At 41.5% G+C, this 13658-nt stretch overlaps 1 protein-coding gene across 1 annotated transcript; it reads right to left on the bottom strand.

Annotated features, from left to right (window-relative positions):
* Positions 1–9322: 9322 nt before the first annotated feature.
* On the bottom strand, positions 9323–10132 carry LOC101603891 (histone deacetylase 8-like). Its single transcript, XM_045143360.1, has one exon. The coding sequence runs from the start codon at positions 10103–10105 to the stop codon at positions 9323–9325; it is 783 nt and encodes a 260-aa protein (XP_044999295.1). The 5' UTR covers positions 10106–10132.
* Between the last annotated feature and the right edge of the window lie 3526 nt (positions 10133–13658).

Genomic DNA, 13658 nt, shown 5'->3' on the forward strand with positions numbered 1-13658 from the left:
GGGTCATGGCACAATATACACTACTAGAAAAGGATTAATATACATCTCATAGGACTGAGTTAGTTCTCACTAGGAACTAAGATTATCTCATAGCCTTTTCCCCTTCTAGACATGGTCGTTTCTCTTTCTGTTTCCCCACTTTGTTGTCATGCTGTTGGGAAGGGGGAAGGCTCATCAGAGCTGACACCATCCTTTTTGACTTTTGAGCTACCAGAATTGTGAGCCAAATAAATCTTTTCATATACTGTCCAGTTTAAGGCTTCTATAATAGCAACCCAAGATATAGTTTAAAGAGGCTCCACAAGAAGCCATAGGGTTCCTGGGTTTAGTTTGATAGAAGGCCTACTCTCACACTGTGCCACAATGGTGTACTATATCAGGCCTATTAGCCTATTTGGAGTTGCAACACCCAACACATTATGCTTGTTTATTTGGTGGTGTGACACTGTGGTTACCTCTTCAGCTAACAGAGAGGAACTGCCAGACATGGATTTACTTTTAAAAATTAATTTGAATTGACAAAATTCACCATACCCTAAGATAACACTACATTCCCACAATGGTGTAAGTGACATCAGATGGTCATTGTGAGCTAAAAGAGCTGTAGGCAAGACTACCTAAGGACTCTTCCTAAACGGAGAAATTAAAAATAATTATTTTTTATTTTCACCTGGAACTATTGTAAAGCAGTTTCATAATAGCAAACCTATAGAAGTGGAAGTCAAAGTTACTAAAAAAAATTAGTATCATTTGGAATTAGGGAGATGGGGTTATGGGTAGTTATTTATATGTAATTTTAATTTTTTCTCTATAGTTTTTACTATAAGACTATTGATAATCCAAAATAATATTGACTTTAAAAGATGAAGAAGTTTGTTCCTATGTTCAATATACCTTTATTAAGCACTTCTACATGCTAGCACTCAGAGAAGAGGGAGCAATGGATGGTCTCCTTGCAGAGCCTCACTACAGACTATTAAATATGTTATTAAAATATATTATTTGCCCCTCTGTGCCACGCTCTCTTTGAACAGTTTTCTTTTTTGAGTAGGGGATGTCGAGGAAGAGAATACAGCCTTCTGGGGGGTAACATGTGCCCCCAAAGAAGAAAACAAAGCTGATGGGGTTTCCAAGATGGATAGCATCCAGCTTTGTCTATGTCTAAAGGTGACTCAAAGGTAGCTCTTGCAGAGCTCCGCCTTCCATTGTCCAAGCCTCCCTCCTGTGTGTAATCAGCTCTCCCAGGACATTATGAAGCCTAAGTTAGCCCTGACTAGCCCCCAGGGTACTTCTGGTCAAGGTGGAGCTGAGAACAGGGTGGGGCGTAGAGCTGGTGTCGGTATAGAGAAAGGCACACTGGCCCACACGGATCAGTTGATGCAGGTACGATTCCTGGGGGTGAACTGTTCTCTCTGAGTCACCTGTTAAGAGAAATGACTGGATGTTTACTGAAATTGAAAAAAACAGAAAACTGGAGGAACCTGTTTGTGGCTGTTGTACACATGGCATTTCTGACATCTTAAGTCTTGTTAGAGACCAGCATCACTTTACAAGGTGCTAGGACAGAAACAACATGATACTCAGAGAGCCCTGGGAAGAGTGGGAAACCCTGGAAGGGCCCAGAATGCAGACAAGGGATTGCACAGGACTGAGGTTTTCATGTCTCAGGCCACTGGAGGCTTCTTAATTTGGGAAAACAAAGTGATCAGACACATTGAGACAGAAAAAGATGCTCAATCATCAGTCCAGGAATCCCATGCCTGAAAATTCATCCTAAAGAAATAAGTAGTGGGGCCAGGCGTGGTGGCTCACGCCTTTAATCCCAGCATCGGGGAGGCAGAGGTAGGAAGATCACCATGGCCACCCTGAGACTACATAGTGAATTCCAGGTCAGCCTGGGCTAGAGTGAAACCCTCCCTTGAAAAAAAAAAGAAAGAAAGAAAGAAAGAAGTAGTGGGGGTAGGGAGCTACATTGTGTGGTGATTGAAATTATGGACTTTAATATGATTTGGAACTCAGGTGTGCCAGGTGCGGTTGCACATGCCTCTAATGCCAGCACTGGGGAGACTGGTGCAAGAGGATCACAAGTCTAAGATCAGCCTGGGATATACACACAGATATACTGTGTCTAAAAGCACCACCACCACCACCTACTGTGAGATCTTGAACAAGTGACATGCCTTTATTTTCCTCACCTAAAAAAATGAAGAAAGTAATTTCCCTACTTCACAGGGTTTTTTTTTTCCAATTTTAATAATTTATTTTACCTAATTTATCCATTTATCATTTTAATATAATCAGTATTAAAATTATTAAGATATTTTACATTATTTGGCCTATTGAGTCTGGCTTTATGTGGGTACTGGGGAATCAAACCTGGGCCATCAATCAGGCTTTGTAAGCAAGCACCTTTGATTGTTGCCTACTTCATAGTTTTAAAAGAAATACAAGCCAGGCATGGTGGTGCATGCCTTTCATCCCAGCACTCGGGAGGCAGAGGTAGGAGGATCACCACGAGTTCAAGGTCATCCTGAGACTACATAGTTAATTCCAGGTCAGCCTGAGCTCTGAGTGAAATCTTACCTTGAAAAACCAAAAAAAAAAAAAAAAGAAAGAAAGAAAGAAAGAAAGAAAGAAAGAAATACAAAAGCCAGTGCAGTGAAGAGCAGAGTACAGAGCCAAGCACACAGTCTCTCTGTAAATGTTATCTGTTGGTAGCAGTGAGAGGTGTGCTGATGAATGTTTAATAACTGGCTCTCCAGGTAGACAATCCACAAATTTCAGTGTTTTCCAATTTCTTTGATGCAAGTTCCTCTCCATGGCAGATGGCAAGCTTCCAGCATGATTTCATTAATGCAGAGCTAGGAAGAGATGCACACAAGCAGTAATCATGAATCAATGCCAATGTCCCCAGCACACCACTGGTTGCAACTGTTTTTACTAACAGTCAAGTATCAAGAAAGAGATGCTCGGGCTGGAGAACGGCTTCGTGGTTAAGTGCTTGCCTCTGAAGCCTAAGGACCCTGGTTTGAGGCTCGATTCCCCAGGACCCATGTTAGCCAGATGCACAAGGGGGCACATGCATCTGGAGTTCATTTGCAGTGGCTGGAGGCCCTGGTGCACCCACTCTCTCTGTCTCTGTCTCTCTCTCTCTGCCTCCTTCTCTCTGTCGCTCTCAAGTAAACAAACAAATAAATAAAACAGTTAATAATTTAAAAAAAAAGAAAGAGATGCTCAGGATCTCTTGTGGGTACCACAGTCTGTTGGATGTTCAAATCCCTTATATAAGAATTGCATAGTATTTTCACATAACCTATGCACAAACCTCACACACAGAAAACCATACCTAGATTATTTATAATTCATAATACAATGTAAATCTATGTAGGCTATGTAAGTAGTTATGGTATCATATTATTTAAGAAATAATGACAAGGATCAGGGAATATTGTTGATATTTATGGAAGTTATTGATAAAAAGTTAAAAAAGAAATAACAACAAGGGTAAAATCTCTATTCATACAGTAAAGATACAATTAAAAAAAAAATTGCTGGGCATGGTGGCCCACATCTTTAATCCCAGCACTCAGGAGGCAGAGCTAGGAGGATCACCATGAGTTTCAATCCACCCTGATACTCCATAGTGAATTCCAGGTCAGCCTGAGCTAGAGTAAAACCTTATCTCAAAACACCAAAGAGAGAGAGAGAGAGAGAGAGAGAGAGAGAGAGAGCTGGGACATAGTTCAGTTGCTAGAGTGTTTGTCTTACATGCATGAAGCCCTGGTGCTGATCCCCAACATTGTAAAAGAAAAGAAAAGAGACGAAAGGAAAAGAAAAAAGGAAAGTTTGAAAAAAGTAGTTTTAAGCCATGGATGTTTGGATCTACATGTGTGGAGCCCATGGATGAAGAAAACTAATATTTATGCACTAGCTGTAATGTTAAAATATGGAAATAGTCTAAATATTCACAGTTGAGGAATAGCTGACTGTTATACCATGGGCTCAAAGGTATAGGTACCCATTATAATCATAAAGACTACCTGCTCTCATGGAAAAGTATCTGTATTCATTTGCTAGAGTTGCTGTAACTAAGTACTACAAACATGGTGACTGTTACAGTTTAGATCTGGAATGATCCCCAAAGACTCATATGTTGAAGATATGGTCTCCAATGCAGCAGTGTTCAGAGGTGCACTTTTGGAAAGTGTTTGTATTATGAGTGCTCTGACCTTATCAATAAATTAGTCTATTGATGATGTTCATTATTTTTGTTAGTGCATACTAAGTATAAAATAATGGGTTTCATATAACATGTCTATACATGTATATAAGTAATTCTGATTGCATTTTCTGGGCTTAATAATTTGATGAACTATTCAAAGGTGATTAAAATTTAGGAGATGAGACCTAGTAGAAGGAAGTGGATCATTGGGAGTATGACCTTATATCTTCTCTCTCCTCTTCTTCCTCCTCCTCTTCCCTCTGTCCTCCAACCTCGCTAACAAAAGGTAAGCAGCTGTAGGCCAAGCTGTCACTGCTACTCCTGCCCAGATACACCTTAAGGGCCCCATTTATTTCCCCTTTCAAAAGCAACATCCACCTAAACCAGAGACAGTTCAGGGAGTTCAACCCATAATTATAGCCTTGAACAAACAGGGACTCCTAAAATAGTGCTCCAGTCCATATAATTCTCCTATTCTTAGAATCTAGAAGAGACCCTAGAGACATGTAAACCTCTGCCTGTCTAATGAGATGGTGGTCACCCTTCATTCTGTAGTACCCAATCCTGACTAAGATTACCTCCAGGACTATACAATACTCAATCTTAGATCAGATCTGAAAGATGTTTTCTTCTATATTCCTCTACACTCAGCCAGCCAGCCTTTGTTTACCCCTGAGGACAATTGACTCAGAGAACAAGTTAAGTTACCGAGGTAGTTTCACCCCAAGGCTTTAGAAATAGTTCTCACCTATTTGGCCTGGCTCTAGTCAAATCCCTCATGAACTAGTTATTTTGTCTCCTATGACTATTATGTCTACTGTGGTGCCAGGTGTGATGGTGTATGCCTTTAATCCCAGTACTCAAGAGGCCAAGGTAGGAGGATTGCTGTGAGTTTGAGGCCAGTCTAAGACTACATAGTGAATTCCAGGTTGGCCTGGGCTACAGTGAAACCCTACCTCATAAAACTGAAAACACACACACACACACACACACACACACACACACACACACACACACCATATATGTATGTAACAAAATTTGAGATGCTTGAGTTTAACCCTCCTGTCTTCCAACACCAGTGCCTAACTAAAAGATCTTTTAGCTCTGACAAGGGCCATGAGCATTGCCAAAGGAAAGCAGGTCAACAGTTATACCAACTCTAAATATGCTTATTTGATATTACATTTCCCTACAGATATATGGAAGGAAAAGGGTTGTTAAGTACCTTAGGGACTCCAGGTTGACACTCTTAAGAAAGTCTAAAAAAAACAGAAAGAAAGAAATTCTAAACCTTCTAGAGACAGTTCTGCTTTCCCAGGAGGTGATATCTCTGTTCACTCTTACTGCCCCCTGTTACCTAACAATTAGGCTCGTAATGATACTTGAAGTGAGAAAAACTCCAGCTCCAGAGGAAAGGAAAAAATAAAATTCCATAGTTAAAATATCTGGGACTCTAGCCAAGGTTCTGTGTTTCCAGGGACCCAACTCAGCATCTAGCCCTTATTTATAACTTCAAACAATCATACCAAATAAAGTTACTCTCACTATATATTTCATAACAACTCTCTATAGGGTGGAAAAGTAAAATGAGAAACATTTCCAAGGTAAAAGAGTTTTTCTATATTCTCCACTCTGCACCCATGCTTTTGTTCAAGACTGGTGTAACTGTCCTTCTGAGTGCTTAATAACCACATGTACTGGCCAAAGCCAACTGGAAACATGAGCTAAAAAGACATTCAATATTTTGGTTCCTGCTCCCCAGGTCAAAAGGTAACAATGGGAAAGTCCCAGCTTGTCCTAAAACTCTGGTTATTCATCTTTTCTCTTGATCAGAGACATTATGAAAGCCCAAAGGCTTTACGCCAAACAATGCACACTCTGCAAGAGAAGAGTCAAAATACAGAGAAAGGTCCTCGATGCTTCTAAGGGAAATCACATGGTCAGCACAACCCTGATTCATTCCAGCAGATGTCACAAGTGTTGAGAGAGCCACAGAGCTCCTCCCACATACCTAAGGTCTCCTTTGAAAAGGCACAATTGACCTTCAGAAGTAAGTATTGAATTAAATTTTGACTACCTGCTTGGTCTTGAACATGCTTAAGGAAAAATATAATCAAATAGTAAAGTGTGTTTTAAAGATTTTAGAAACCACAACCCAGAGAAATTCCTTGCTTAATTCCAAAGGTCAAATAATAAGAGTTACCATTGTACAAAATAGTGTGAGTGTGACTGTGACTTTGAATAGATGTGCTCACAACAACACAGCAACATCTATGCCATTATCAAGGTTAAGTGCTAAGCATGTATTCTGCTAATGTCTCATCTGCTTTAAAAGGACAGGTATAGACCATGCCATCTAGCGAACAGCTTCAGAAAAAGATTTCTAGATCTCCATGGTAAAAGGGAATTATGCCTTTTACTTCTGGTAATAGTAATTCTGTTAATCTTTGATCCTTATATACTCAACTGTTGTCCTGACTTTATCTCCTCTTGTTTACAGTCAGTCTGTACTCAGTCCTACAACAGTCAGACTCCATATACCTTGGTTCCCTCAATCATACCCTAAGGACTGAAGAATGTGAACCCTAAAAAAGCTGATTACTTGCCACTTCTAATATGGCCACAAACCATCCTCACTTCACAATATTAAACCTTCCATACCTTGAGATAAACTTCAATCTTTTGCTAGATGTAACTAATACTCATTTATATGTGCTTCAGGTACAACTTCTAATTTCAAAAGTACAAAAGATGCTCTAATGACCAGAAGCTGACCATCAGGCCAGAGTGTTCTACCATGGGCTCTTAGATGTCTCTCACTCAAGAGGAACCCTGATGGCTATGGCCTAACATTGCCCCCTTTCAGTGCAAAGCAGTTAAGAGTGGTCATTTGCTCCATTTCCCTAATGGCAGTTAGGGTGGCCTCTGAGAGGGGGGATTTGAAACACTAAAGGAGCTAGTGAGTTTTCTTAGCTAAACAAAAAGATAGGGAAAAGGGGCCCTTAATGGATGACTATATTGTTACCCAAGATAACAAAAGGGGTGACCCCACTTCCTCCTCTAACAAGTCAAAACATATCAGTCAGACATAATCACTAACAAATGTCTCTAAGCTTTGAGCCATCTGCCCAGCCCCTAGCTGTCTGGCTTTAAGAGCAAGCAGATGAGCCTGTTTGTCAAACAAGTTCCCACCACATAGTCCCTGCATAAGTGATCTGGATGTGGTGTCTCACCTCCCCCATCCCCAAAGGAGTTGGTCCAATTTATGAGATGGGGGAAATGAGGACGAAATCCCTCACTTCTGGGAATTATATGGTTAACTTAGAAATTGAGAAACTACATAGTTGCCTTGAGGATGGGCTGGGGCTCTGGGAGTCCTGGGCTTTGGAAAGTCCAGCCAGAAACATTTCAGTCAGTTGAGGCAGGTGCAAATGACTGTTTCTATAATCAGCTTGCTCCATATCCTGCTCCCTCCTCAACACAGTTACTGTTGAATAATGCTCTATTAGACAATCAATCAGCCTAGCACACCTTCAATTATAGGTAGAGACAAAACCAACATACTTAAACCCTTTGCATGCATCCCTCAGATGAGTTTTCCAAATTTCAGGGCTCCTACCCAGAGGGGTGTTTTTTTGCTTGAAATTAAGCTTATTGTCCATGCCATTGCTGTAATTCTGATTCCTGAACAATAAAGCTTACTGCACACATTCCTCTACCAACCTTGTGGATTGTCTCACAGCTTAGTAATGGCAATTCTTTGCCACTCTCTGGATAAGAATTCATCCCAGCTGAGCTCACTGAGGGCAGAGCTGCTCCCTCCCATTTCACCCACATTCTAGGACAAAATGGAACCCTGAAATCTCAAACACATAAAGCAATATAAGCCTTTCCTCCTTAAGTTGTTTCTCTCAGGTATTTTGTCACACCCGTGGAAAACTAACACAGCAATTTAACCCTCAGAAATGTATTGACTCATAGTTTTGGGAGCTGAAAGTCCATGGCTAAGGCAAGGCAGGTTTAACTTCCCGCTATGGGCAAAGCAGGAGCTATTTCATGCCCCTCCTATGGCTTACCAATGGCTGTCTTCTCCTTTGTCTCACTGTATCATCTACCCTCCATGCATGTCTCTCTCTGTCCAATTTCACCTCTTCATAAGAACACAAGCCACACTGGATTAGGGCCACCCTAATGGCAGCATTTTAACTTGATTACCTTCCATAAAGAGCCTGTCTACAGAGCCGGGAGTGGTGGCACACGCCTTTAATCCCAGCACTCAGGAGGCAGAGGTAGGAGGATCGCCATGAGTTTGAGGCCACCCTGAGACAACATAGTGAATTCCAGGTCAGCCTGGGCTACAGTGAGCCCTTGGCTACAGTGAGCCCTTACCTCGAAAAAAAAAAAAAAAAAAGAACCTGTCTCCAAATAAAGCCACATTCTGAGATACAGGGTTAGGACATACATTTTTGGGTTTTGGGTTTGTTTTTTTCGAGGTAGGGTCTCACTCGAGCCCAGGCTAACCTGGAATTCACTATACAGTCTCAGGGTGGCCTCAAACTCACAGCGATCCTCCTACCTCTGCTTCCCAAGTGCTGGGATTAAAGGTGTGCACCACTATGCCTGGCTCAAATCAACTCTTAATGTTGTTTTAAGAAAAATAATGGCAAACTCTGATTTGGACCTTTCCATGCATCAAGTAGTGTTTAAGATGCTTTTTAAATAGTAACTTATTTAACTATCATAACATCTCATTATCCTATTTTGTTTTTTTTAACACAATTCTGAATTTCTTCATTCCAACTCCACATATATATCAAAAATTGAACCAACAGCAAAGAAGTACTCATTATTGTCCATCTCTCTTAAAATCTTTGACTACAAATGCTTCTAAAGTCATCAGAATAGCATTTTAGACAATACAGAAAACATTAAGACAATCTTACATTGCATTCATAGACAAAGATTAGACAGGTTAAACATCGGCAGAGTAGTACTTTGTATGTTTGTATACAGCAGTGCTGGTAATGGAGTCCAGGGTCTCATACACATGTGAGGCAAGTGTTCTGCCACAGTGCCACACTCCCAACCCAATTTCCTCTTTTAGATAACAAAGATATGAACTAATGTATCTTCCTTTTGGCAGAACAGTCTTCCTTCCTGGCCAAACTTTGTGAATCTTTCACAGATGTGATAATACTTCTCATCCCGTATGCCATCCTGAATGGGCACATTTACACTGTAGTACCATCCTTTCCCTAAGCCAACATCACACAAGTCACCTGTTTCTGGGAAAAATCCTGGGGAGAATTTGTGCAGGGACACAGTCATGACTTTGGATGTAAAGCTGAAGGCATCTTCTACACCATCTCCATGGTGCAGATCCAAATCCACATAGAGAATACGGTCAAATTTCCGTCGCAATCGTAATATTCCCAGGACAGCATCATTGAGATAACAAAAACCAGATGCTTCATCTTTTTTTGCATGATGCCACCCTCCAGACCAGTTAATTGCTACTTTGCATATCCCGTCAATCAGGCACTGGGCAGCTGTGATCGTAGCCCCTCCTACAGCTGCTGCATAGTCAAATATCCCTTCAGTGGCTGGGCATTCATAACCTAGCCCATATTCTATGGAGTCTGGATGGTCCTCATCACCTTCTTGGCTGACCTTCTGGAGATGCTGCAGATAGGCGTCAGTGTGAAAGGAGGCCATCTCCTCCATGGACGCCACTTTGGGCTTCACTATCCTCATTTGTTTATGCAGTGCATAAGCTTCGATCAGAGAATGTACCATGCTGGCCCGTTTAGGGATCTTGGCCAGGGAGTCGCACTTGCTGACATACTCAGAACTGTAAATGTAGACCGGGGGCAACAACTCCATGTTCCACGTCCAACCACTGCCTGGACCCTATCTTTTTCGGACTCCCCTATTTTGTTGATAAGTAAATAGAAGCAAAACAAGGTTAAGCAACCTGTCCAAGATTACACAGCTAAAATCAGGCTTTGAGCCCAGGTAATCTGGCTCCAGATAACATGTACTTGATCTTATTATAGCATAGAATTTCAGAATCTTATGTATCTTATGGTAACAATAATATTAAATTATGTTTAAAAACATTTTGACAGACAAAGGGCCTTCATATAATATACAAAAGTGAAAATAGTTTATTATGAGGGAAGGGGTTAATTTTGTACATTGTTATATTACTTCTATAATTAATATATAAGCATCTGCAATTTTATAGAAGTTTTTCTGAAAACAGATAATGTCTTAGAAAAGCTTCATAGTCTAGGAAAATTCTCAAAGATTCTATATAGTGAAAGAAGAACGCTTGCTACCATTTTGGAGACTCAGTCTCCAACACAGCGCCAATGACTCTGGCTTTCGGATCCATATGGTCCTCCCAACACTGGCTTGTGACAGCAGAACACTGAAGTGACGGCACAAGGGCCTTGCAGCATCCACCTGGGTCTCCTGGGTCTCTTGTCTAGGAAAACCCTGCAGCCATGTTGGGCAAACACTCCAGCAACTCTGTGGAGAGGCTCACCTGAATGTGACTGAGACATCCCCGTAGTTTCAGCATCAACCTGTATGTCACCTTTGGAGCAGATTCTAAAGCCTTGTTAAAGTTGAGGGTACTGTGACCCCAAGTGAAGCCTATAACCCCCCTCTCATGTGGGAAAAAGCATAACGACTTGCCAAGATGTGCATATCATACTCCTTGGAACCTATGAATATACATACGTAGCAAGAGTAATTGGTATACATGACTAAAGACCTTAAGATAGGAATGGCCATGGGTGGTCCAGTCATTCCAGGGCCCTGAAGATATGGCAGAGAGCAGCTATAACATTAACTCCTATTACTTTAAGCCTCTCAGTTTAAGGGGAATTTCTTATTTAGCAATAGATACTATGGTGCTATCATTACTCGCTGTACCTTTCAAGACCAGGTGAAATCTTAACAAAATTGGACTTTGCCTCTTCATTAGAAGCGTCCAGATACACTTATCTACTCAGTCCTTTAAAGTTGTCCTCTTTGTCAACCTACTTCAACATTCCTAAACAAAAATCTCCTAATCTCTAACTTGGCATCAGTTTTCAGATCAGAGAAAAGGGACTCTCCTGGGTTCTGTTATCAGGTAGCAGATAATTCATTCCAGCCCCTTCCAAGGAAGCATTCATGCTTCCCAGTGCTCCAACTCACACTCTCCAACCCATCTTGGACTCTCACTGGGCAAAAGAGGCAGCAGTTGGTCATGCTACCTGCATGGTGTTAGTCAGTTTGGGAACCAGTCTGTCATGTTAGCATTCAGCCTTTCAGTAGCCAGGCATATTTGGTTATCTCTTACATGTCTTTGAGTCATTTACAAGAAAACTGTCCCTTCAATAGTGATCTATAAATGATTGACATCTCTTTGTTTTATGCTTATAGGAAATTCATTTATTTACCTTTTTAATTCATTTTTGAAGCAAGCCCAACAAACTGCCCCCTTTTTTAAACTTTATTTTCATTTATTTATTTAAGAGAGAGAAAGAGGCAGAGAGAGGGAGAGAAAGAATGGGCATGCTAGGGCCCCCAGCCACTGCAAACGAACTCCAGATGCATGTGCCCCCTTGTGCATCTGGATTATGTGGGTCCTGAAGAATCAAACCTGGGTCCTTTGGCTTTGCAGACAAACACCTTAAGTCATTACCATTAAGTCATCTCTACAGCCCAAACTGCCCCTTTTCTATGAGAGGGGGTGAGAGTGAGAGAGAAAGAGAGGGAAAATTGGCAGAATAGAGCCTCCAGCCACTGTAATCAAATTCCAGACACATGCACCACCTTGTGTGCAAGGTCACACATGTGCACATGTGTGACCTTGCACACTTATGTCACTTTGTGTTTCTGGCTTATGTGGGACCTGGAGAGTCAAACATGGGTCCTCAAGCTTCACAGGTAAGCGTCTAAACTGTCAAGTCATCTCTCCAGCACCTTATATGCCTTTTATAACGAATAGTTTGACAAAAGGAGAGACTCCTCTGGTGGCAGGGGTGTGGAGTACTGAAGCCCATAACTGAAACAGTAGTTTCTGTTTTCTATCCTTCTTTTTCATCCCCTTCATCTTGAGCCTGTGGTGACACTGAAGTCTCTTACTTCCAGAAAAAAAGTAAGCTCTCTCCATTGTTCATTCCTCTTGTGATGGTTCTTTCTTCCCAGAAATCTCCTAAAATACATTCCAGTAAATTCACTGACAAACTCCAGACACATTTGATACTTCCCAATTTTCAGCCTACTTAAGTTTCTTTGTAGTTAAAAAAAAAAAAAGTCTAACTACCACATCTGAGACTGGGTATCTGATATCCCACTGGGCATTGTGGGGAGTTGAATATCATTTTCTACAAACTGAAACATTCCATCTATATTTCATCTTCCTTAGGAATGAAGGAGAAAGATAGCTTTTTATAGGCAGTCAGCCAGGGACAAAGGCCCAGGAAGAACAAAGAGATACCACCTTGTTTATCCTGACAAGACTATAACCCATGTCTGTTCTAGTCTCATCCAAGATGGTTGCAAGCAACATTTCTTGACAAAGCCCTGCTTTTTCTTCAGCTCAGCACCTGGGTGGGATGACCCCTCCTGAGTCAGCACCTTGAGTCCACTAACCAATCAGATCTCTTCCTTACACAGCTGAGTCTGATGTCAAGGCTCATTCTGGATGTCTGACCTGTATACATGAGTCTTCCATGTGTGTAAGCTCTCTTATGGCCATTCATCCTCCTGGCACCTGCCTCTCCTGGTCCCTGGTTTGGTAAGCTCTGGGGTGAGGGAGGGGGATTTCTTTTGGTCAGGACAATTTTTGTCTTGTTTCCAGATGCTCTCTTGCTTTGTTACATGTATGGTTTCTCCCTAAGCTCCAAACGCTTTTCTATCTAACCTGACAGCTTTCTTCTATGTGAAGGTGAAGGGTTTGTGCTTTCATGCTTTGCTCCTCATGTGTGTGTGCGTGTGCTGCCTTTAGCCTGGGCTCTCATGTTTTGTCTCCCATGTGTGTGTGTTTGGGTTCCCTCTCCATAGCTTTCTCCCCTGAAGATTTCCCTATCTCTCCTTTCTTGGCTCTTCCTTGAATACTAATTCTCCCTAAAATAAGCCTCATAATTCATAATTTACCCCTTTCAGAGTCTGTTTTCTCAATTCTTTGTTAAAAAGAATAAGAACCTAAAAGTTGGGGTTCACAGGCCTGAGGCCTCCTGAGCCCCAAAATCCTTCATCAGGGAGTTCTGAATTGAAACATAGGCTCTCTAAGACTCAGGAAGTTCTGAAGCTAGTTAAGGTACAGGATGTAAACACCAGACAAGTCTCAGGAAGTTTCAGAAACTCAGAAGATTCACAAGGTCTCTCCCCAAGGTGACAGAGGGTAAGAACTACATGTAGGAAAGACACTCTCAGA

This window comes from Jaculus jaculus, chromosome 1 (assembly GCF_020740685.1).
Source record: "Jaculus jaculus isolate mJacJac1 chromosome 1, mJacJac1.mat.Y.cur, whole genome shotgun sequence".
Classification (NCBI taxonomy): Eukaryota; Metazoa; Chordata; class Mammalia; order Rodentia; family Dipodidae; genus Jaculus; species Jaculus jaculus.